Source organism: Balearica regulorum, chromosome 5 (genome assembly GCF_011004875.1).
Source record: "Balearica regulorum gibbericeps isolate bBalReg1 chromosome 5, bBalReg1.pri, whole genome shotgun sequence".
In the NCBI taxonomy this organism is placed as follows: Eukaryota; Metazoa; Chordata; class Aves; order Gruiformes; family Gruidae; genus Balearica; species Balearica regulorum.
This window is the reverse complement of record NC_046188.1, coordinates 37193935-37217757: the sequence shown is the minus strand read 5'-3', so window position 1 is coordinate 37217757 and position 23823 is coordinate 37193935. Positions and strand designations below refer to the sequence as shown.

Here is a 23823-nt window from a genome sequence, read left to right as displayed (position 1 = left end):
TTGATTATATCTAACTTCATATTATTTAGTTACTAGCAAAATGTTTGTGGTATTTAGTCTGTAAGCACTGTATGGTACCATTTCATTTAAAAAGAACTTGAATCCTGGTTAGACCTGATCTTCTCCATTGACAAATGGTGTGGATGTTGTGCTTTCTAATGAATGTAAAGAAGCTGGCTTTCCTATCTACCCACATCTCTTTCTAGTTTTCAGAACTTGGATCTTCTTTCTTTTAAGACCTGTATGTATTCTTCATGTGAACTTTCTGTGCTGATTTAAAAAGCTGTTTATGGCTATCTTAAAATAGAGTGCCCCAACTCCCAGAGAAAGTAAGTGCATATTGTTTGGTGTGGTGGATTATATAAATCTTTCACTAATGGCCAAATAACAGCAAGATCGACCAGATTGCCCTGCATTCCAGCATGTCTATCCATTGAGCAATTTCTATGTTGGGCAAAATAATGTACTTGAGAAATATTCAGGTCTTTAATTCCTTTAAATCAAAACCATGTGCAGGCAGATCAAATGGAAAACAATTCAAGTCTTTAAGTATTAGACACTCTAAATAGAACTTAAGAAAATACATCAATAACTACTTTAATTTGACAATTTCTTTGCTGTTCAGTAAGCATTAAGACAAATGTGTATGTTGATTTCATCTCTTTATCTGGTCAATCCTAATAAATATCTGTGCATACACACACTTCTAATCATTTCAGGATACATGGTTTATCTGTGTACTGTGAACTATTTTTTTTGTATGTCCTGTCTTACTCACTGAGCTTTCCTTTTGCCCTAAGCTCATTTAATAATAGCTATTAAAACTCTAGGCACAATTAATAATATATTTTCTTCCTCCTATATTTTTTTCATGTTCGAGGATTGGATTAGTGCATACTTCTGAGATTAACTGTATCTTAATCAGATAGCCATTGGATACTTGGCTGAAAACATTCATATAATGCTGGAAACTTGAGCTATCCTCTGCAAGCACATAAAACCAGTGGGCCTAAATAAGAAGGAAGCATAAAGCAGAGAAAAGAAGCTGCTACAAGGGTTATGAACTCTTATCTGAACAATAATAACCTTTTGAAGGTAGTAACAAAAACTGAAGGCATGTATTGTCTTTAACAGACGTTAGGCTTTTTTTAATAAAAATAACTAGAGTGGTATCCTGATGCAGGAGATATGACAGTACTATTTGTCCAAAAGGGGGACAGGATCTCCAAATTCTGGACCCCAAAAGTGTGTGGCTGTCCATCCATCTTTACCATACCTACATTGTAAGCTGTATGAACCTGATGTGATCATATGAAACAAATGACTCTTATTCAGAAGCTGAACCAAGTCTCTTTGTCTTACAAATGGGAACTGGGAGAAGGGCAGGGTAAAGATGAAAGAAATTCTTGAGCATGAGTGATACTTCTCTGAACACACTTGTTAGAATCTGCCCTGTTTGGCCTGCCTTGAGCATAACCTGAAGAGTGCTATGAAAGATGGTATGGTTGGCTCTTTGTTGTACACTAGAGATCTAGTTATACATCTAGAGATGGGCTTCATGATATAATTTCCTTTTTTTTTTTTTTTTTTTCCCATCCTTTAATGGGTAAAAAATACTGTGGTGTGCTTGTATGTCCTGTAAAAGAGAACAAAACATAAGCGGCAGTCCTTTCTTCCATTATGTTATGTAATGTGCTGTCCTGCAATGTGTAAGTTGCTGAACACTTACTGTATATTTACTTCCCACAGTATTATTAACTTGTACAGTGTCTCCAAAAGCTCTTGATACCTATTGAATGATGCAAAGTCTTACTTCCAAAACTTGTCTCCCAGGCACACTTGCATACTTTCATCAAACCTTGAAATACTGAAATGTGTAGCAGTGTGCATATGCATGAGAAGGCGCCTTGCAGGAAGACACAAATTTAAAAAAAAAAAAATTAAAAAAATTTACATTCATTTAACATCTCTTAGAATTTGCAACTCTTCTGATTCTGCACAGCAGCAGAATGAAACAGGGTAAAATATGTAGTGGTCACAGGGAGATCAGATAGCACATTCAAATCTGAACAAAATGGGCTCAAAATTCCAGAGCCATCATCCTGCTGGCTGATTAAGTATTGCCTAAGGGAGGAAAAAAAGCTGTTGTGTGCCCGTGTTGCCTTTTGAAAACCAGGGAGTGTTATACTGTGGTCCTGCTTACTGCTTTAAGTCTCTGGGAGAAAACACATTATCTGCAGAGTTGCTGAGACCACATTTATTTAATCCCTTGTCAAGTAGCTGTGCTCAGCTGACATGTTCTCTCCTAGCAAATACTCTGACATATGTCCATCAATGTCCCTGTTTTATAAAAAATATGCTTGCCTATTTCCCAGCTGCTTAATTCTCACTAGTAACTCAAACATTTTCCTTCACTCTTCTACCAGTCAAAACTCCTTTTGAAATTATAATAAAGTCATGTTTTTCTCAGTGCTACTTTTATGTTAGTTCCACCAAGCAAATTCATGGAGCCGGTTTCTTAAGACATTAGACTAATGGCTTAATGGAAATTAAGCAGGAAACCCAGAGCCCCAAGTGAGCTGTTTCTTCATGTTGATTTGCTTGCCTTAATTTTTCAAATTGCCCTGTTAGGCATAGGATGGCTAAAGGCAAAATGTCAAGCTCTAGCCTGGATGCTTTGAACTGCAAGCAGACTAGTGATTCTGAGAAACAAATGGAACAAGGATGACTAATATTCGGGGTGGTCTTAACTTATTAAGCCACTATTAGTGTAGCTGTAAATACCATGCGCCCTTTGTAGTCCTCCTCGCTAGTGCCTGCAGCGACAGACCTATCTGGAACTGAGAGGCTCTGACCTGTGAAATACTGTTAGAAATTTTGGTATCTAAATGACTGTTAAGAAAGCACATGATAATGGACAGCAGAGCTTCAAAGGATAAGCTCTATAGTGTGTATGAAATAGAATTAAACTTCAAATGCAGCCAGTTAATACATATGCTCCTAGTTGGGTGGAGGAGGAGAAACAACACTCAAAAATGTTCCCTTGTTTCTCAATCTGTGAAGTGACTCCTCTTCAGGGTAAGTAGACAGAAATACGTTTTAGGAAAGGCTGAGTCTTCGACCCAGAATGTTGTCAGGCTTCAACAGCTAATTAAGTTGTATCTGGCAATGACAGGATCCCAAAGGGGGGTGGGATCAAAGCCCCAGAATTAAAATGGCTTCTAGAACATCTTGTATTGAGAAAATGGAGAGATTCTCTTACAAAGCAGTAGTGCGTCCTCCATGGAGTTGCCTGGAAGTACTGTAAGAAAATTTCCATTACTGGTAACTTGGCATTTTTCATGCTTGGATTCTTGTGGGGTTTGAAAATGGAAAATAACTGTTAGGACTCAGGTATAGTTAGGGAAATGTGTAGTCCTAGGCATCTTTGAGCAACTGAGCTTATTTAAGGCTGTATACAATTTGTCTAACTGGGAAGGAAGATGGCAATACAAACTGTACTTTTCATGTTAAATTTGTCAAGAAATAATTAAAAAAACCCAAACTGTTTTTCTAGGTGACTTTCTATGATTGTTGTATCTAATACTATCTTAAGCTTTCCATCTGTAAAGTTGTGACATGGTTGTTTGCAAGGGCATGCAAATAGTCAAATGAATCCATTCCCTTCCTGTTGTTCCTTTCATACTTGCCCAACTGATTTTCTGAGGGGATTATATTTAGAATATTTCTCTGGGCACTTAAGTAACTCACTTTCTCCTTTTCTGCTGTTTTTCCAGGATGCCAAGTGTACGACTTTGGAGATTTGAATTTCACTCAAGTTCCCAATGATGAACTGTACAACAACCTGATTTTATATCCACGGTCAGTGGGCTTAGCCAGCCAGGTGTTGGCTGATGCTGTAAGCAGAGCAGTAGCTGCTGGACACAGCTGTGTGACTATAGGAGGTGATCACAGGTGAGCTCAAGTAGAAACAATTAGTGGTGCATGCTGCAGGTTGACACTTGGGAGTATAAGAATTTAATTAAAAAATAAGGAGATGATGGGAACAACTTGGGGTCACTTCCTGGCAATACCATAGGGTAGCAGCATTTTGATTTTATTGCTGGGGCTTTTAGGGTGGAACGTAAGACAGCTACAAAAATCTGACCACCTGAAACAGTACTGCTTAGTTCCAGACTGTTCTGTGATCTGCAGATGTACAAATGAGGTTTTCCTGTTTGGGAAAGTTTGTGTGATCAGGTCCCTTTAGGAACTGTTGCAGTTTCTCTATTCCTGAATGTTTAGTGACTTGTCTCTTTTGCCCCTCAACTCTCAGGATGTCAGCTTGTAGGATGTGTTTGTAATGCCTGTGCACAGACCACTTTGTAATAGGTCTTATAACATGTGAATATCTTTCTCCTCTTTTTCACTAACCTTTGGTCTGAGAATTGGTTGAAGAAGGTAGGGCATGTAAGAATGAGTTGTGGGGGAAGATGTCATGACTGGAACCAAAAATGGGTGAATAGCAGAATTGATGAGTGAGCACACTAGATTTTCTAAGATCATTTGGAGCTAGAACAGGTGAAGATTAGAGTGTGGGAAGCATGATGGTGGAGAGAGAGAAGAGCTCCTTCTCATCTGTCAGTACTAGTATAGTCCTGTAGAGTTAGTTGGAGTCTCCTGGAATTATGATAGTGGCATGCTACAGTTTGTACGGGATGCACCCTTTATTGTCACAGATATCTGATGTGTTGAAACATGACAATGTTGCTGACTGAAATTGCAGAGACTTGCCATTGTCATTTTAGTTGTTCTGAAGGAGAAACGGTGACTAATGACTTTGCTACTGTACTTCCAGCTTGGCACTTGGTTCTGTCAGTGGCCATGCACGACAGTGCCCACACCTCGGTGTGATCTGGGTGGATGCGCATGCTGATATCAACACCCCTCTTACAACTCAGTCTGGAAACCTCCATGGACAACCTCTCTCTTTTCTCTTAAGAGAGCTTCAAGATAAAGTAAGTATCTTGCTTGTACAGTGAGCCTGCATTGAAATCCTCAGGGCATTTTACTTTTTCTGGTGTGAGGTGCTTTCTTATCCGCTGCAAATGCGGACCTTTTTTGTCTGAGTATGAGCAAAAATATGGGGGGGGTTTGTGTGTGTATAGAATCATAGAATGGTTTGGATTGGAAGGGACCTTAAAGATCATCTAGTTCCAACCCCCCTGCTGCGGGCAGGGACACCCTCCACTAGACCACGTTGCCCAAAGCCTCATACAACCTGGTCTTAAATGCTTCCAGGGATGGGGCCTCCACAGCCTCTCTGGGCAACCTGTTCCAGTGCCTGATCACCCTCACAGTAAAGAATTTCTTTCTAACATCTATAGAAATATGTATACATGCACATATACACACAGACATATGCAAATATAGGTATACATACACACAGACTTAAAAACAAGAATAAGAAAAAGCTTTTTGTTGTGTTGGCACCCTTGTGGGTTGTACAGCAAGCAAGAGTTCACACAAGCTGCATGTAGCAACTGACCATAGTGCCATTCCTGGGTGATGAGTGGAGTGGGTGCTGAGGCTGTGCAACGGTGGCAATTCTACCAACAGAGCAAAAGATGGAACCTCTCCTCAGCTGAGCCTGTGAGAGCGGAGCTCACCCCCAGTAACAGCTGGTTCTTGCACACCTTGCATGCTGCTTCTGCTTAGCTTGGCTCTTCCATGTGTTGACAACCTTTGGGCCTGACAGGGGCTGTTCCTGCATGATCTCTTCTAACTGGCTGCTCTGGTGTCAGCTCCAATATTGCAAGTCAGAACAGCTGTACCTTCTTACGGGGTGCTTTTAAAGAGAGTCTTTGTCTTACAAAATGGGCAAATTATCAAAAAGAGCCCTTTACCGGGGCACACAAAATGTGCATCACCAGTTTTTGCTACTGTCAAGTTGCTAAGCAGTAGGTTGACCTAAGGCCTACATATCCTTTTTGGCTTAGCTGCAGACTGTACCTCTGTATACAGGTACCTGTAGTATCTACCAGAGACACTACGGTGGCCTGTGTGGTGTTAGCAACTGCCTTTGCATCAGGAACTTAGATATGGCAACCTGCTTCTGCTGAAGCTTAGGCTGGAGAGTGGGAGCAGGATCAGCAACTACACATTGAGAATCGATGCTGGGGCTGCAGAAAACCTGATTCTTAATTTTATTCTGGCACTTTACACTGCTAGTTATTTCTCTTAGATTTTTTTTTTTCTCTCTGATAAATTTTGTATGCAATGCATAGATGGAAGTATGTCTCTTCCAAGTAAGATCAAGCATGTTTAACATCTTTATGGCTATTGAAGATACCCTTGTGTTAGTACCTGTTTGGCATAGCAAGACTGCTGTCATCTGGTAAAGCTTGTCTGCTCTTCTCCTGCAAATTCTTTTGAATGAATTCCATCCACAAGTCATTTGGTGCTTTTTCATACTTTCCTCTTTCCTAATAATACTTGTGTGATCTCTACAAACATGCTAGAATTCCCAAAGTAATGCAAAATTAGTAGGGTTTCTTGAAATATCCCCAGACATGAGAAGGTTCATACAAAAGGTTACCATATTTTTTGTTTCTTGCCTCTAAGTTAGAGGGTGATTTTTATTTTTTTTTTCTTTCTGGCAATGCACCCACTTCTGCAGGAGAAATAGGAAGACCAAAGGAAAATTTTGTGAATTTTGGAGCTCATCTAAGGTGAACGCTTTATATTTGGTGAGAACAAAGCCAAGTTCTTTGATAGCTGAGGAAAGAGGAGAAAGGCTGCTTTCCTCTTCTGTCAATCAGACAAAAGTATTTAATCTATTTCCTGGATATACATTGTTGCTTTCTGGTCTGCTTGGCTCCTGTTCATGAGCAGCAGAGAAAAGCAGTATTTTTTTTTTATTTTTTTTTCAGAGCTACTAAAAGAATACTGTGAGCTTTCTGGGGTCAGTGGGGGAGCAGGCCTCTTGTAAGCAGCAGTAGTCAAGAAAAAGTAAGATTAGGCTAAACTTAGTCAGGTATGGTGCTGCTAATAAGATCTCATTACAAGCCCACTGAAATTCTAGTTGTCAGGGAGCCTATGCAGAAATACCTGACACAAGTGCCTCACCTGTATTTGTAGCTACAAACAAACAGGTGTGTGCTCATTTAGAGGCTTTTCTTACCATAGTATACTCCTGTTTGTTTTCCTGCCTCTAAACAGCTGTCCTGGTACAAGATCACTTCTACAACAGTATAGATTTTAAAATAGCTGTTTAGCAGTAGTAGAACATGCATTTGACAATGCTTGTGTGGCTACATATCAGCCTCACTGGAGGGAACCTTCATGCACTAACAAACAGGTGCACATGGCTTGCTCTCTTGCTCACATCCAGTAGAGCAGTTGGGTTGATAACAGGACAAAAAAAAAAAAATCCCTGTCCATCTTTCCTGAGTGCTTTGCAAGGATTCTTTTTGAATCCTAAAACTGCCTGCCACCAGCAAGAAGGCTACTCTAGACCTACACTCTGCTAAGCATAAGCTCTTTCTCAAAATGACAAACTAACCAGTTGCTTCTCAAAGAGGTTTTTTTACCTTGTCAAAGGGTATGTAGCATAGCAGTGTGAGAGGACAAGAGAGATTGTGCGGTGAGCCTTGTATCTCCTTCCTTGCTTTCACTCATGCTGTGAAGGGGTTTCTGAGCAACCCCTCTGCCCCATGACACATTTGTGTGTATGCTTCTGTAGGAGGACCCCAATACTTCCACCAAACTGTCTCTGAGTCACAAGATCTGGTCATCAACCTAATAGTCTCAGGAAGGCTAGTTAGCACTTGACTCCCTGTATAGCTTGTCTTGTAGAACCACAGAGAAACAACTTCGAGGATATAAAAAGAGAGCAAAATAGCCTACATGATTACATTTTTATCTTGCTGATTCACTGCCCATCTCTACTAACTGGTACTGCTCTTCCAGCACCTTCAGGCTTCTTGTTCTTCATTCCTGGTTAAGACACTATGAGACAGAGGTAGAGGTGTAACATGCTCTCTCTCTTGGAGGCACAATCGGTTTACTGTTCTTGACCTCGTGCCACCAACTCAGTTTAGCTGCTGTAACCTTCTGTGGCATTGCATGAGACCTGAGTCAGGAGCATGGTCTCTTTGCTTGGTTAGTTTTTGAAACATCAAGTCCTAGCACAACATAATGAGGGTGGAACTGATGTGGCAGCAACTGCTTAAATTAGCACAACTGCCAAGAACTCCCCAGGCCTGTTTCAAGTATCTCCCCTGTCTTCAGAATGCCTTAGCCAGCACTAATGAGCTTGGTCAATGCTCTACTCAATTAAACGTCCCCATGTAGCAGACAACATGAAGTATAAAAGTGATGCATCTAGCTATGAAATAAAGCATTTGGCCAGGTTGCCGTAGAACAAAACCCTGGTGTTGCTTGCACGGTTCATTCACAGGCCGTCATGTTGGGCCAGGTAGCTTCACAGGAGCAGTGCCTGGTACTCCTCAAAGCAAGGTGGCACTTTAGGGTTTTTTTAAAAACTTTTAAAATTATAATCCTTTGACTGGCATTCCTCAGACCATTAGTGTCAGGGCTCCTGAAACCATTCAAACGCAACTCATAACCTGCTGTTAATAACTTCCCATGAAAATGCTTGCACCTTTTTCTGATGCCTGTGTGACTTTACTATCAGCAGCTCTTTTCTAGTGCAAGAAGGTAAAAACAGAGCCTACCAAAGGAAGTTAAGGCATGCCATTTTCTTTATTTAAAGACGAAAAGGTATAGTTAAAAAGGGTAGTATTAAATCTACTAAATCAATGATACTAGAGAGTATCTGACAATATTGTCAACATTATCAACACTCCAATTCATTTACCCCTCTTCTGAATTCATGACTGCAGAAAAGTTTCAGGTCATTGCCCCAGAGTAACAAATACTTTTATCATATGTGCTTATTTAATCCCAAGGTAATTAAATTAGCCATGGGTGTGTGAGCCTTTAGAAACAAATCCAAATGTTGTAACTAGAATATAATTAGTAATTGAGAGGTATAAGAGGGAAGCAAAGCCTTCTTGCTGCTTGACAGCTGTGTTGGCTGTAGCCATTTTCAGAGCTGGGAGAGGAAGAAGAGACATTTTCGTTAATTTAAAGCACTCCTAAAATTAGTAGATATTACTAACTGAAGGATTTTTATAATTGCTTATCTTCAATTTGCTGTCCTAGAGCTGCTCTCTTCAGTTCTACATTAAAAACCAGTATGATGTATCCCAGTGTGGAATGGAGGCCCAACTTCTTGTCATAGCTTTTTTTTTTTTTAACTTCCCTCTTGGAATTTGTGCATCTTTAATGTTCTTTTTGCAACAAAGTTTACATGACCTTTTAGTGATTCTCCTAGAAAGGCACAGGTGCCTTGGTTTTTGTTCTCCCACTTAAGTATGATGTACTGGGTAAGTTGCATAGCATTACCATTAAATACACTGTGTAAGTGATCTCCATCCGGGTATCTAGTTTATCATTCCCCCTTACATGCACTGATGCTAATTACCTATTGCTTGTGGGCTCGGGCTTTTTATTTCTTCCCTTCAAACTGGAAAATGTAGAGGAGCTAAAAACTTCATCTGCTAGCATTCAACTCAGATAAAATGGTATGACAAAGGTAAGGACTGATTAATTCAGGAAGCCAAACTCTCAAGTTTCTCTGTTTAGACACAGAAAGGATGCTATAAATAAAGTATTGAGGGAAGCATTAAATACAGGTTTCCCATATATGTCATTAACTAACATAATACCAAACCTTTGCTTGCAGGTACCACAACTTCCTGGCTTTTCCTGGCTAAAGCCCTGCCTTTCAGCATCTGATATTGTATACATTGGTTTGAGGGATGTGGATCCTGCTGAATAGTAAGTTGATTTAGATTAAAGGATTTTTGTGAAGGCTGAAATCATTAACTCCTTTCCACATCTGGCTGGTCACAAGGGTTGCTAGATTTAGCTTTAGGCCAATAGTGATTTTTTTCAAAAATTTTATTTTAACAGCTATATTTTGAAGAACTACGACATCCAGTATTTTTCCATGAGGGATATTGATCGCCTTGGAATTCAGAAAGTTATGGAAAGAACATTTGAACAACTGATGGGCAGGTAACAAACTACTATCTGATAATCTTACCATCCACTTGTTGACTGTCTACTTTCCTGGAAGTTAAATGGATATCAGTGTCGCTGTGAGGCAGCCTAACAGAACTGTGACACTGCTCAGTAAAGTCTTACCACTGACTTTAGTCCTCGACTTTCACATCTTGAACTGGAACCATTTCACAGTGTTCAGTAAAAAACCAAAGAGTTACATTAGTTTCTACAGTTGTAGCTGTTTTACATGATTTGTTCTGTTTCTTGAGGAATTCTGCAGTTTGACAAGGTGTTTGAATCAACTCAAAGTCTAGGGTATACATTATACTTTTAAAAACATATATAGCAGCTTGACAGTAACTTGAATTCAGCTGTTAGTACATGAGATAGAAGCGTCAGAATGCTGTCCTGACCACAACCGCTACTTTCAGTTCACTGCACCCACTCTTACTTAAGTTCAACACTGACATCTTTGCTAACCTTGCTGAGGTTTGGGGAACCAGATCAGGGAGCAAATCAGTGCTAGTCTGGGATTACAGGGAGAGCATCAGGGTTAGAAAGGGTAACAGCTCACCACAGGGTAGAACCAAGTCCTGTGAGCAGAACATGGTCTGGGTGTCTGTGCTGCATGCTGTTGTATCTAAACGTGTGCTCACCCTTCCTGGCTGCAGCTGGGCCAAGTAAAGAAGTTGCTAATCCAGATGTTTCTCCTGACTGAGCACCTGCAGTTAGTTGGAAGTACAAGTCTACCACTTCAATAGGTCATCTGAGTGACAGCTGCCAGACTTCATGTAGTAACTAACTAACGTTTTAGGTTTGAGATTATCCTTCACTTTTTTATCAACTAGGCTTACATAGCAGAGTTTGGAGGCAACCTTCAACTATTGACCTGAAAAATGGAGAATGCCCCAGTCATCTTGATGAGCTGTCTATGAAATCCTCAAGCTTCATGCTTCCTTCATCCTAGATGCCATGCAAATCAATGTTTCAGCCTTTCACCCTGGCCTTCTGTACAAAAGGAGAAAAGGCTGGATTATATCATACATTTATCTACGTTTTTCCAACTAAGGAGACAAATACCAGATACGATGGTTAGAACTAAAGTACTTCTCTTCAGCCAAATCGCACCCTGAGTGGCTGCTCAGTGAAACTAGAAGACGAACTTCTGTTTTCCTGATGTGTGCTGGGGAAAGAGATGTTTCAGAGTCCACAGATGTAAAAGTTAAAAAAAAAAAAAAAATCCTTTCCAAGTGCATATAAGACATGGTATAGGACTTAAGGGGGACCTTTAACATCATGGAGCATGCTGCTACTTCACTGATCAGCCTGGACAGTAGGAAGTACATGTAGAAAAAGTTTAAGGTTCTGAGATTGCTTTTCTTGTTTTATTCTGTCTCAGGAGACAGAGACCAATTCACCTGAGTTTTGACATTGATGCTTTTGATCCTTCACTGGCTCCAGCAACTGGGACTCCTGTTCTAGGTGGATTAACTTACAGAGAAGGCATGTACATCACGGAGGAAATACACAACACAGGTAGGAGTTAACCAGCAGTACTGGGCCTAAGCGAGGACAGGACAAACTATATATTAGTTATGTTTTTCCTGTGTAAGTAGCTAATAAATGTAGTCAAAGCTAAAGTGCCTACAAAGTCAATTCAACCTTCAGGAAGGGAAAAAAGTCTTATGGTTGGGCAATACTGCACATGTCAGAAGCAGCTTAACCATCAACAACTTACCAAAAGTAAATGAAATACGTAATTAATATATTAACAACTGATGCCAAAAATTACTTGGTTATCTTGTACAATACTGTCCCCTATTCCTAGACACATGAGGGGAGATGTAAAAATGGGCATCTAGAATAAAAAAAAAAAAGATGCAAACAATTTTAAACAGTCTGAAGTTCCATTCTAAGATTGAAGTCTAACAAATTGAGCTTTCCCTAAGTATACTGAAGTTGACTCAATATATGAGGACTTACCTCCTTATGCCATGGAGATTTTATTTAATGTGTTTAAACAATGAGTTATTTGCAGTAAAAGAATGGAAAAAGATACCACCTAGACAACAGATTCAATAGAATCCTGAAGAGGATGACAAAAAATACTAAGTGAGACTATTTTATATCCCCTAATTTTTGGACTGGAAGAAAACAAGCTTAACAAACCAGTCCTTTCGTAAAAACCATTCCTGTCATAAGCATATATGGAACATCAAACTTATTTTTCCTGAATGCTAAAAGCATGAATGAGTGAGGTAGTGACAATGTAAGAAAGAACCAAATTAAAACCACAAACTTGCACCTAAGAATGATAACCTCCTCCCTCACTTGAGAGCCAATTTTACTTGTCTAAGAGGTAGAGTAGGTCACAAGCTCAAATATCAGCCTTGCTGCAATGAATGAGAGGCCACAAAAGAAACCCTGCTAGAGGCTTTACCCTTTTTCATGCTAACAAAGCTGTAACTCATTTTCACAGGAATGCTTTCAGCCGTAGACATGGTTGAAGTCAATCCACTGCTTGGAGCTTCTCAAGAGGAAGTGAATGCAACTGCTAGTCTTGCAGTGGACGTGATAGCAACATGCTTTGGGCAGACAAGGGAAGGAGCACACACTGCTTTTGATGAACTCCCAACACCCAGTTCTCCAGACGAATCTGACAGTGAAGAGCAAGTGAGGATTTAAGAACCCAACCTGTTGCGTACACTGGACATTATAGAGCTCTGCTGAGGCACCTGAGTTGATAGTCAACACTTGGCAAATACTGTTAACTTCTCAATTTTTAAATAAACTAGCTTTTCCACTGATCGGTGGCTACTTTATTACATACCAAAATTTATTCATTTAGTTAAGTATATACAAATTGAGACAATAAAATATTTATTACCTTCTTATTAATCTTACCAGTAGTTCAAGTCTGCCTCTGCATTTTCCTTCTACTCCCATTCTGTGTCTTTCTAGTGTCAGTACAGTTTCAGCTGAACATGCTGTCTCAGGAGACAGTTCAATCCTCAGGCAGTCAAAGGGAACAGACAGCCCCTCCAGTTCCTCAGCAGTGGAAAAGCTCATCTTGGTCATGAAGATTCATCTGCTGCGAAAGAACTTGTAGTAGATCACACCTCCTAGGATGATTAGTTCCAGGATGATGATAATTGACAGCAACAACTTATTAGTGGTTACTCTAGAGTTAAAAAATAAAAAAAATTGAAATCCAAGATAGCTTTATTCCCCTGTGATTATTTAAGCAGATTCTAGACAATTTGATAATTTCAATAAGTATAGTCCCTGTTTCAGTTCAACCCCAAAGTGCTATTCAATAGCTCTTAACAAGCAGGAAGGGACAAACTCAGTAGTTTCCTACTCACATTTTCCTGGAAATTCTGCTTCAAGAGTAGCAGTTCTGTTGCTCTCCTCCCACCCTGCATAAGGCAGATCATTCTGCTCTATGTGTGCCTACTCATTCAACTAAGCCAAGAGGACAATATCAATTGAACTCCTGTGCTAAAACCCATGTTGTGGTGCTTTTTCTTAGAACTTTGTCATTGAGGTAAAACTATCAAATCCCAAAAGAATGATGTACTTTTACTCCTGAAAATTGAGTGAGTTAGTTATCATAACTTCCTTTAGCAACGGGCATAAAGGAAAAGCTGTTAGGCCCCAAGTACCTACTGGCAATATCCTTCATGAACTGGTTTACAAGGATAATTAAACCACATCGTTAAGAACCTGTAAATACACTTAAGCAGCCAAGACTTTAGTCATCAAAATAGTGTACGGTCAGGCTCAGAGTTTCTCATATGACAATCGGGCTGCTCACTCTAGGGTATTACTATGGGCTAACCAGATTTGTCTGTGTCATCAGACATCTAACTCACTTAATGCTGCAGTGATTTGTGGCACAGCTTTTTCCAACCTGAGTAACAAGGAGTTGCGTCTAAAGTTACTATTAGCAATTCACTGTAACTTGCGCTTACGTCCTCACCACAGCTGACCATGCGGGATGGTTAAAGCCCTGTATTACCCTAAACGAGCAGCACAACTTCAGTAGTGTTCAACTGCCTGTACTCATTAAGTAATTACCAGGGAGGAGAAAACCCAAATCAGGGTCTGTGCAGGGGCACACAGTCTGTTTAAAAATTCCCTAAACCTCCCTGCAGTTCCAGCTGACACCCTATTCTTTATTATTTTGCCCGAAACCTGCCAGCAACAACGCTACCTGCCGAGTGCTGCTCTAAGGTCAGTCACCTACTCACCTCCTGGACATAGAACGTAGAATCTTGCGACTCTTGCTCAAGTTCTCACTTGTATTCACCAACTAAGAAGAAACAAAAGTGATATCACAGTTGAACAAGTATACAGCAACTCTGTAAAGATGTTGAAATGGTGTTGAAATGTTACAATTAATAATGGGACCAAGGCTAATCATATATTCTGAAAATTCAGACAACATTGTTCTCCACACACAGTACAAGCTGGAAGCATTGTCTCCTTTCTAAGGAGGAAAGAACTTCCATATTTACTTTGCCGTAGTTACATACAAAGATAGGCAATTTAGGATCACTTTCTGGCTCTTTAGTTAGTTAATCTACAAGTATCAGAAAGTTGGTAGTAGCTCCTTTCATTAAATTTCATTATTCTAGTTGTTGACACCAGAAGAAAATGATACCGATGTGTTGACACTCCCCAGCACACATCTGGAACCCTTTGAAATGCTGTTCAGTTTCTAGCAAAGAACAAACTGTGTTGCACTGACAGGTCTAAGTAAGTGTCCCAGTGGGTATGAGCTCTGGACTGTTAACAGATAATCTATTTCTGCTTTATAATGCTCAGAAATAATCTGTCAGGTATTTCTCAGTCAGCTATTAAGCAGCACGTAATTAAGTGAGGTTACTGACAACTAAAAAAGCTGTTGTCTCACAGAGTCAGGATTCACGATGTACGGCCACTGGAGGTCTCCAGGTAAGATTTCGCTATTCCACTTCCAAAGCTCCAAGGGAAGCAGAAGGTAAGCCAGGTCACCTACCACCACAGACACCTGCCTGCACAATTCCTCTGTAGTTTAAGCCACTGCCTTCAACTGGCTCCATAGGTACATTACTTTTTACACTGAGACGGACTGGACCAAGCTGGGAAGAAAACTACCAAGTCCATTCAAAGCATACTAGATTTCCCATCTTTGCTTCCAGTTGGAATGTATGGGTAATGCAATGCAGCAATACAATGCCTAAGAGGTTCACAACAGATGTCACAGCTTCGTGAACAATCTCTGGACAGACTGACGTGCTTGAAGGACTGCAATATTTTTAATTAGAAAAACAACAGACAAAAAAACTATACCTACAAACCTTAAGATCACATTTTCTTTCCTGCTTTTCAACCCAAATTTGGGAGCAGGGCAAATCAAATTCTGACTGAAATCAAAAAGTTACTTAAATGAAAAAGCTACAGGCTTTTTTGCAACGAGTAGAGGTAACTCCCAAGAAAAGGGGTTTGTTTTTTATTTTGGCTGAGCATGCTTACTTGCCAAACTTGGTGCGCCCCTGCAAGTCACTCACCTAAAAGCTTTACACTGAGGATCCCTTGTACACACAGAAAATCCCATCAGTTTGTTAATTCAAAAATCGAATTACCAGGTTTGTAAATGTGTGTAAACAAAACAAATAATTAACTACTTTTTAAAGCTATCACAGTAGAAGCAGAGTTCCTTGACCCAAGGATGAAGAACAAGCATCTTGTCTGACACCACTTTCCCTCCTTAGCTAACCTATAAATATTGGAAGGTTAGTTACTACATAACCAAGCTTCTATTAAATTTCATTTCATTAGAAGAACGTGCTAACTGACTCTCAAATCTAAACCTTTACTAGTAACCTAGTGGTGGGCTACTCCTTAGCATTTTTTTAAAATCTGTAATTTTTTCAGTAATGCTATTTGTTTTTAGCAAGTTTATAGCTCTACTATCCGATCTTGCACAGACACAGCAGCAGACATTTGGCCATTACCCTTTGGGCCCTTCTACAGTAATTATTTTCCTTTTATGAGTGCAGCATAGAAACATGGCAGCCTGGATCTGGTCTGCAGAAACGTAGATTGGAGTACCACGTCTAGGGAGGTCTCCAAGAGTCATTACTGGCATAGAGTTTCCACCAAGCTAACATCAAGTTGTTTTACTACAATGCCCACGGTTTCTCTGCTTACTCTGCTCTTGGTGCGTTCCAGCTGCTCCCGTTGCTCCCCAAGTTCTTCAATTATATCGGTGCCGATCTGATCTGTTTCGGCAGCAATTCGGTGCGAACGCTCAATGCTCTGACTGGCTCGGTTCAGGCTGTCTGTTCCCTGGAGAAGCAGCACCCTCTGTGACTGCAGATTAGTCTGAAAAATAACATATGCTTAACTATTAAGCACAAAGGCAGAGGTATTAGGCTTCTGACATATTAAAAAGTTAGGACGTGACTCCGTAGGCCATCCATTTGTATTAGCTGTACATGCTTCTTATGTTAACTGATGCAGCCCAGTTAATTTTGAAAGAGTTCTTGTTCACATTGTAAGATTATGGCCAAATCTGGTTGAACCTTGAAAAAGAAGGACGCACAGCTAAAGAGTTAACACAGTTACCAAAAACCGTCTTTGCAACAATCTACTTTTCCATCAAAGAACATTTACACGAAAACAATCTCTTTGCTTTCCAGGTGCTAACTTGTCCTTCCATTGGTATCTATAGTCTTATTTGTGATTTCACAGTTGGTTGCCAGGGAAATCATTAAGAGCTTACAGTCAAAAGGATTAGGAACAAACAGCGCTAACAGATGGACTGCTAAGTAACAAAGATCCTCTTTTCATGCCAGCAGCCTCAGCTAGAGGATAAGAAATGTTTGCTGACCTTGGGGCCAAAAGGTGGCTCAAAATAAAGTATTTTCTTAAGCTTCAGAATGTCTAATCTACCACCCTGCTCTCAGGTTTTAGAGGAACCAATCAAGAGGAATCAAACACAAAAATTTACCAAGCTAGTGCAGAACAAGATACTAAGGAAAGAGCCTCCCTCAAACTTTCCTTATCTAAGGAAGACAAACAAAAAGCCAGCCTCCACGAACTTTCTGTACAGATGACAGCGTTTTGAAGATAATAAGCGGATTCAGACTCACTAGCTCAGATATATGTATCTAAGTGTATCTGGTAAACAACGAAATTGGTGTATTTCTTCCACTGCAGCAGCACATCCATAGTGAACAAAGTGCTAGAGGATGACTTTTATATGTCCTTGAAATTATTTCCACTGAGATTGCTTAAAAAGATAATTCTACCAAGGAACCTATACAGTGCATGATTCACACACTTTGCTAGTTTTGGAGACTAAAAACTAGATCAGTTGACCTCTCTTCTCAGTCAGTAGCATCACTTTTGTGTTTTCACTGCTGTAGGGCAATGATTAAATAAAGCATTTCAGTACAGAACGTTGTGTAAATTACTAACTGCATGGCATTCAAGGAGTTCCATTTTGATTATATTCATATCTCTGTTTTACAACAAAAAGCTCTCCTTTGAGTTCTGGGTGTTTTTTCCCCTCCCTGAGATACTCATGTTACATATACAGGGAGCTACACAAGCAGGGAAGCTAAGTGGATTAAAGTAGAAACACTGTAAATAACACATCTGGAATACTGTCTTTAAACAATCACAGCAATGTTAAATAAAATTTATATCTAATTCTCACACTCTGTTCATTTTCTGTGGAGAAGATTCCGTATTTTATATCGCCATGACTTCCAGGGCCCAATCCCAAATCTGTGCTTCTCATCTCTCTCTGGAACATGGAGAGGTCTCTTCTGTACGCCCGGATTTTGCTCATCATTTGGTTGCGGAAAGGCAGAGGAGCGTACTTCAGTTCTTCCTCCATTTCCCGCAGCTTTAACAAAAGAAAAGGTGTTTATTTTTTAAAGCACCAAATCTATTCTTAGCAGCAGCTATACTCAAAACTCACCACCAGATGAAGGGATTGGGCGAGGGGGATTAACCCCAAACCCTATTCTCCTCATCTAGTATCAAGTACACCATTCTACCTAATGCTGTTTAGCCCACGTAGATTTTCATGTACACAATGCCTCAAGGAAAAAAAAAATAAAAATTGCCAAGCTTAAATACTTGATTTTTTCTGAAACATCACTATAGAACTTCAAAATTCACAGTTCTCACTTTCATACAGTTTAAGCATTTATAGGATGGGTACCAGCTTCTCATCGTATCTATACACTAGAGATCTATTGCAGAGGCAGGCAGGCCGGCCACTAAATTCACCCTCTGAACATCTGGGCATGGCAAATGGAGTTAGGATTTGTAAACCCTGAGATTTTGGATGTGTGAATTTTCACATCAACTTTTAATGACAGCTGTTACAAATACACAATGCTTCAAGCTGTCTGCCAAATGAGCTCACTCACAATACGAGCTCTACATCTCATACATCACCTACACAGATACACCTCAACAAAACCCAGTAAGTTCGAGGAATAAAGCATCGCGTTCAGCTGTGACTCAAAAACATCCTAACAAATAGAACATTAATATGAAAAGAAAGCTTAATCCATAACGTCTTGCTTAAAAAGACAAGTCACATGGGGTTTCTTTCTGCTGCTCCATGTCACCTGCTGTCCAGGAAGCCCATACAACAGAGGTTTCAAATATTCAAGGTGCCTGATAATCAACCATCAGATTATTATAGAAAGATCAGATGGGTTAAGACCAACACGAAGAAAGACAGTAGGGAAAAAAAGAAAAAACCAGCAGATTCGCTACATGTCGTCCCTACAATCTCTAGTGATTTTAATTGCACGTCACTCTCCTTTGTTGAAAGGGAAGGCAATATCCAAACCGAGCACTCAAAAAAACCCACAAACACATCTAAAAATATTTGTCTGTAGCTGTATATGTATATAGATAGATACAACAAACTTGACAAACACAGACACGCCTAACAGATCAACTAATCAAACATTAAAAAATACAATATCTGCCTGCCAGAATAGGATCCATAAAGAAAGCAAAATTTGGAAGTATTGTCCTTTTTAAGGCATCAATATTTCAACCGTTCAGAAAGGCCAGCAGCCTAGACTTGTGTTTACCGTTTCATTTGCTTCACGCTGTTTCTCATCAAATTCTCGAACTAGTTTTTTCTTCTCCTCTGTGAAAGAAAAGGTAGTATGTCAGATAAACTATAGAGAAATGACAACAGAATGCCAACTCAATCCATTACAGACAAGGAAGCTGCCACAGACGGCTGATTACAGAGACACCAGGTCAAAAATCACCGCAAACAGGAACAGCCTGTTCTTACAACAACTTTTCAGAAGGGGGTGGTGGGGGGAGAGCAGAAACCACCCTTCCAAATGCTGGCCACTACATCTGGTAGACAAATCGTTTTTCAAACCTGAAATATTTCTTCTGACTATTATCCTCCAATCTCCACTGTCAGAATTGCATCTTGAAAAACATTTAACATGAAAGAATAACAAAGATGACATGCTGGTAAACAGCTCATAAATATTTATTTCTTGCACATATTTTGGCAAGATTACTGAAGGTTGAAACTACAATTTGGATATGAACAGAATATCAAGTCAATTTACATTTCCAAGTGAGCCCTGAGGTTCCTGGCAGATAGGGCACTCTGCATTCTCGTGGTCATGAAGTAACTAGGTAAAAGGGATAAGCATTCTAGAGTACTCTGAGATTAAAGATGCCATCAAGATATCACCTCAGGTTCACAGATTAATGCCCCAAACCTTCCCTCTTCTGGAATGACATCAGTTGTTTGAATCAGCCAACACCACTATACATTACAGTTGTTTGAGACAGTCATTTGCTAAGATCCTTGTAGCTAGGGAATGGGTTTCACCATTGTTACTCTATTTTTAAACAAAACCTTAAGACATGTATTTTGCATGTGTTAAAAAACTCTCACACCTCTCTAATATGCACAATCAAAGAAAGCATAATTCTGAAACTCCCTTTATCTCTATGGAGCAAAAAGATACATTTTATAAGCTTTTGCAAAAGCTCTGAAGACGGCCACCAGAGGACTCTTGTAGAGTACTGCAAATGAAACCAAATTCTATCACAAGTCTGATAAATATGCACTAGCCTAAGTCATCTCTCTCAAAAGAGAATAATTCAGTCTTAATAAAATTTTGGGTTGCAAAAAAAAAAAATGCAGTCATCTTGGTAAAACCTCTCTAATTTGATTAAAGACAAAATTAAAGATGACATTATGAAAACATTGTTGCAGTAAAAAAATTACTTCATAATACTTTTTGTAAATATGGTCCTCTGCAAAAGAAGCAGTTTTTAAACCACTGAGCTCTCAACAAAGAATAGGAAAAAAAAAGTGAAGCAATCGAAACGTTTTTAGATAGCTCCTCTCATATACATGACACGCCTAAGCTGCAGGCTTTCCTTTTCAGTTCAAATTCATATTAAGTCCCAGAATTTGAACTTAGAGAACTTAAGACAGAATTAAAACCCATGAGCTAACAAGAAGCTGTGGTGTCAAGTAGCACAGAATTATTGCAGACTAAGCTACATTATGACTGTTAATATATTACACACTAGCTGGAATCAGGAAATGCAGTTTCACATCCCGGTTTATTCAGGAGGAAATGCTGACTTCTGAGGTTCCTAAATACACTCTCCTCAAGTTCTTCCATGATTTGCCATCAGATATATTTGTGCTGATGCAATTATTTGTGTAGCTGGGTTGCGAGTGAAATCATGGACATGAAGTGCAGGAAAACAGCCTTCAGAAGTCAACATTTTGTTTCACACAGGTCATTTCACTAATCCGATTTAAGCAGCACCCTCTTACAACAACCGCCGTCTCAAACTAACTGAAACCCGGTGCAGTGCTGAAAAAGCAGTATTTTACTTTCTTTGTGTCTCCCAAGCAGATTAAGACAACACTGCACTTAGAAACGAACAGCCAAAGAAATGCTGGTTTCCAAAAGTCAAGTAGCAACGGCTTCGGACTTTTTTTGTCTATATGCCAAAAACAAATCCGGCAATGTGGCCTGAAAGCATCATATTGGATCTGGCCTAACTGAAATGCCAGAAATACATTGAGCACTTTAATTCATATCACTCCACATTAAACTGTGACTCAAAGTATACTGAGAGAACTTTTTTAACGCAGTAAAAGTAAAAAGTACCTAAGCCACAGTAACATTACCCACATGCTCATCAACATTTAGCTGATTTATTTCTAACCAGTTAGAAATAGATTCAGTCGAAAAGTACAGCTAACTGAATTAGAGGAAAGTATCTATATTTGAAACTGATCCAGGCTGCTTAAAATGCCTTCTTACAAATTTGGAAGGAAAAAATTTGTTTCTAGAGCTAGGAATTTGTTATCTTGTTTGTTTATATAGAGTGGAACAGCATTTCCAAACCTCTGCCCTTCAAAGATATCCCAAGGACTACAGATTCTGTCTTCCCTCAAGACTGGGAGTGTGCCAATCATCTTAAAAGTATGTGCAGGGTATCTTTTATCCCCTCCTGAAGTTTTCAGGATCAGATAACTCAAAAAATAAAGATATACCCCACTGCCCATAAGTACAAGAAGCAAACAAAGCACATTAGGAGAGTGGAATGCCTCTACCAGATAGACAAATTCCTGACTGATCTTAAACTCTCTCACATATACTTTCTGAAAATATTACCAGGATTTTTGCAGTAACAAGTTTAAAGACTAGTCATATTAAAATTTCACAGCGTGTCTGAAAAATCAGTTTGTAATTATTTGTAATCTGTTGAAAAAAAAAAAAATCTATACGCATTGCAAAAATTGCTGCCCGTAAATACTCCATTTAAGCCCATTGCTCAGAATTCATCACCCAAGACTAGCTTTATTTCACCAAGAAATTGACCACTCTCCTTTCTGTATCTTTTATGCTTTTCATTTTTGTTGACTGCTAGTGAAGTTAAGCCAGCTTTGAAAGAAAGCTGTCATTTGCAAGTTTGAACATCTTTCTTGTACCAACCTTTCTGGAAATGCTGATGATGAGGACTGTGCCCCTGAATTTAACTCATTATTAAATGGCAAGCCAGGTAAGAAACAGAACGTTAAGCTTTTCATAGCCTGTGCTGTCTAGCATAGACTGGTATATTCTGAACAAACCATTTTTATGATGACACCTGAACACCTAAAAGTGATCCATTCTGGGAGAATGACAAGACTATCGCAGAACATGGCTGAGAGCCCTTACTCATTCTTGTGGTACAAAACCCAAGATTAGCTACAGCAGCTCAGGATCACTATGTATCGTGTTTCTCATACAAAGGAAGTATTTGATCAAAGAGATTCAGTGACACTGCTAAAATTTTCCTTGTCAGATCACTTCCCTTTCCATTTCTCAGAATACTGCCAAGTATAAGAACTGAATAAGGAGTACAATGCCAAGTCCTGCAGAGAAGTGTTCTGTCAGCACGTTTTACCAACTGGTATGATATAAAGAATATCCATAAAATCAGGTTTTGCCTCTAATATAACTTTGTGTAGCTTGATAGATAGTTTTTTCTTGTCTGTGGGTAAGCAGTGCACAAACCAGATTTTTAAAACAGTAATTTAAAATGAAAATCTTCTCCAGTAAGTCTACAAATGGTTGGGGACAGCTGTCATAACAAAAACTGCTTTTAATTCTGGTGATGAGGTTTTAAACAAGAGTCCAACAATGACCAAAGAAAAAGAAAAGAAAACCCCAAAGCACTGCAGTTTAGGCAGTTCACCCCAAACCAGCACGAAATAACCTCCCAATCACACCTCCTCCTCCTCAGGGACGAGGCCGAAGCTCCGGAGGTGAAGTTTGCCAGACAAGAGGAGCTGCCCCAGAGGAGTAAAGCGACGGCACCTGCCTCCCTGCTTACAGAGTCGGGGCTTTGCACGACCAGGCCTAATGCTCCAGAGCAAAGCTGCCAGAACAGAGCAGCAGCCGGCAAATAAGGCGCAGTAAAGCCCGACCTAGCAAAGCCACCAGCCCCCTCCAAGGAGGTGTCTACCGAAAGCGACGCGCTACATTCCTGCAATTCCCTCGGCAAACTCCTTCCCCGCACAGGGACTTTGCCCTCCCGGCTGCAAAACCAGGTTTATGCACGGAGAAACATCCCAAAGCCCCCGGGACGGCCCTCCCGAGCCCCGCTACCGCCCGCGGGGAAGCCCCAGCCGGAGGGCCAGCTGCCCCCAGGCAGGGAGGAGGGAAAGCACGGCCAGACCCGAGCCCCCGCTCCCGGTGAAGCCCAGCCCGCTGCCGGCGCACCGTCCCGCGACCGCTACGTCCTCCCACGAGGAACAAGGAGCGGCGGCCGCCGCCCGCCCCCGCCTCACCGGCCGCGCTGCCCCGCAGCCGCTCGGGGACTCCCCGCAGATCTCCGTGCAATCCCCTGAAGATCTCGTGCAGCCGCTCCAGGTGCTCCGAGGACCCGGAGCCGCGGCCCGCCATGGCGAACAGCCGCCTCCGGCCACGCTCGGCGACAGCTACCGCTTCCCCCTGCTCCCCCCCCCCCCCCGCGGCTACCGAGCCACTTCCGCCATCGGCGGAGGCCTGGGCCTCCCCCAGCGCAGCCCGGGCGCCCTGAACGCCGCCCGACCGCAAAACCGCCCCGCGGCGGGAGCGGCGCGGGCAGCCCGCTGCGGCTTGCTCCCCGTGGGAACGGGCCGCCACACGCGTT

At 40.6% G+C, this 23823-nt stretch overlaps 2 protein-coding genes across 5 annotated transcripts in view; one reads left to right on the top strand and one right to left on the bottom strand.

Moving 5' to 3' along the window:
* The window catches only part of ARG2 (arginase 2), a 23106-nt gene extending 10186 nt beyond the window's left edge, over nt 1-12920 (top strand). The window contains exons 3-8 of the mRNA XM_075754189.1: nt 3777-3954; nt 4838-4997; nt 9791-9885; nt 10021-10125; nt 11513-11649; nt 12593-12920. Coding sequence (XP_075610304.1) covers nt 3777-3954; nt 4838-4997; nt 9791-9885; nt 10021-10125; nt 11513-11649; nt 12593-12798 — 881 coding nt within the window. The 3' untranslated portion in view covers nt 12799-12920. The remainder of the gene's footprint in view (nt 1-3776; nt 3955-4837; nt 4998-9790; nt 9886-10020; nt 10126-11512; nt 11650-12592) is intronic.
* Nucleotides 1-23823, bottom strand: part of VTI1B (vesicle transport through interaction with t-SNAREs 1B) — a 27937-nt gene extending 4114 nt beyond the window's left edge. The window contains exons 1-8 of one of the 4 annotated variants that reach the window (XR_012835684.1): nt 23480-23716; nt 19230-19288; nt 17825-18016; nt 16312-16485; nt 14367-14428; nt 13018-13294; nt 11003-11121; nt 8727-9097 (exon numbers count right to left, since the gene is read on the bottom strand). Coding sequence is in view for 1 of the 4 variants with exons in the window: in XM_075754191.1 (XP_075610306.1) it covers nt 13198-13294; nt 14367-14428; nt 16312-16485; nt 17825-18016; nt 19230-19288; nt 23480-23594 (699 nt within the window). In the remaining 3 variants the exon portion in view is untranslated. Of the gene's footprint in view, nt 1-8726; nt 13295-14366; nt 14429-16311; nt 16486-17824; nt 18017-19229; nt 19289-23479 lie in introns of those variants that run through there. The other 3 variants (XR_012835683.1, XR_012835685.1, XM_075754191.1) reach the window with 3 other exon arrangements.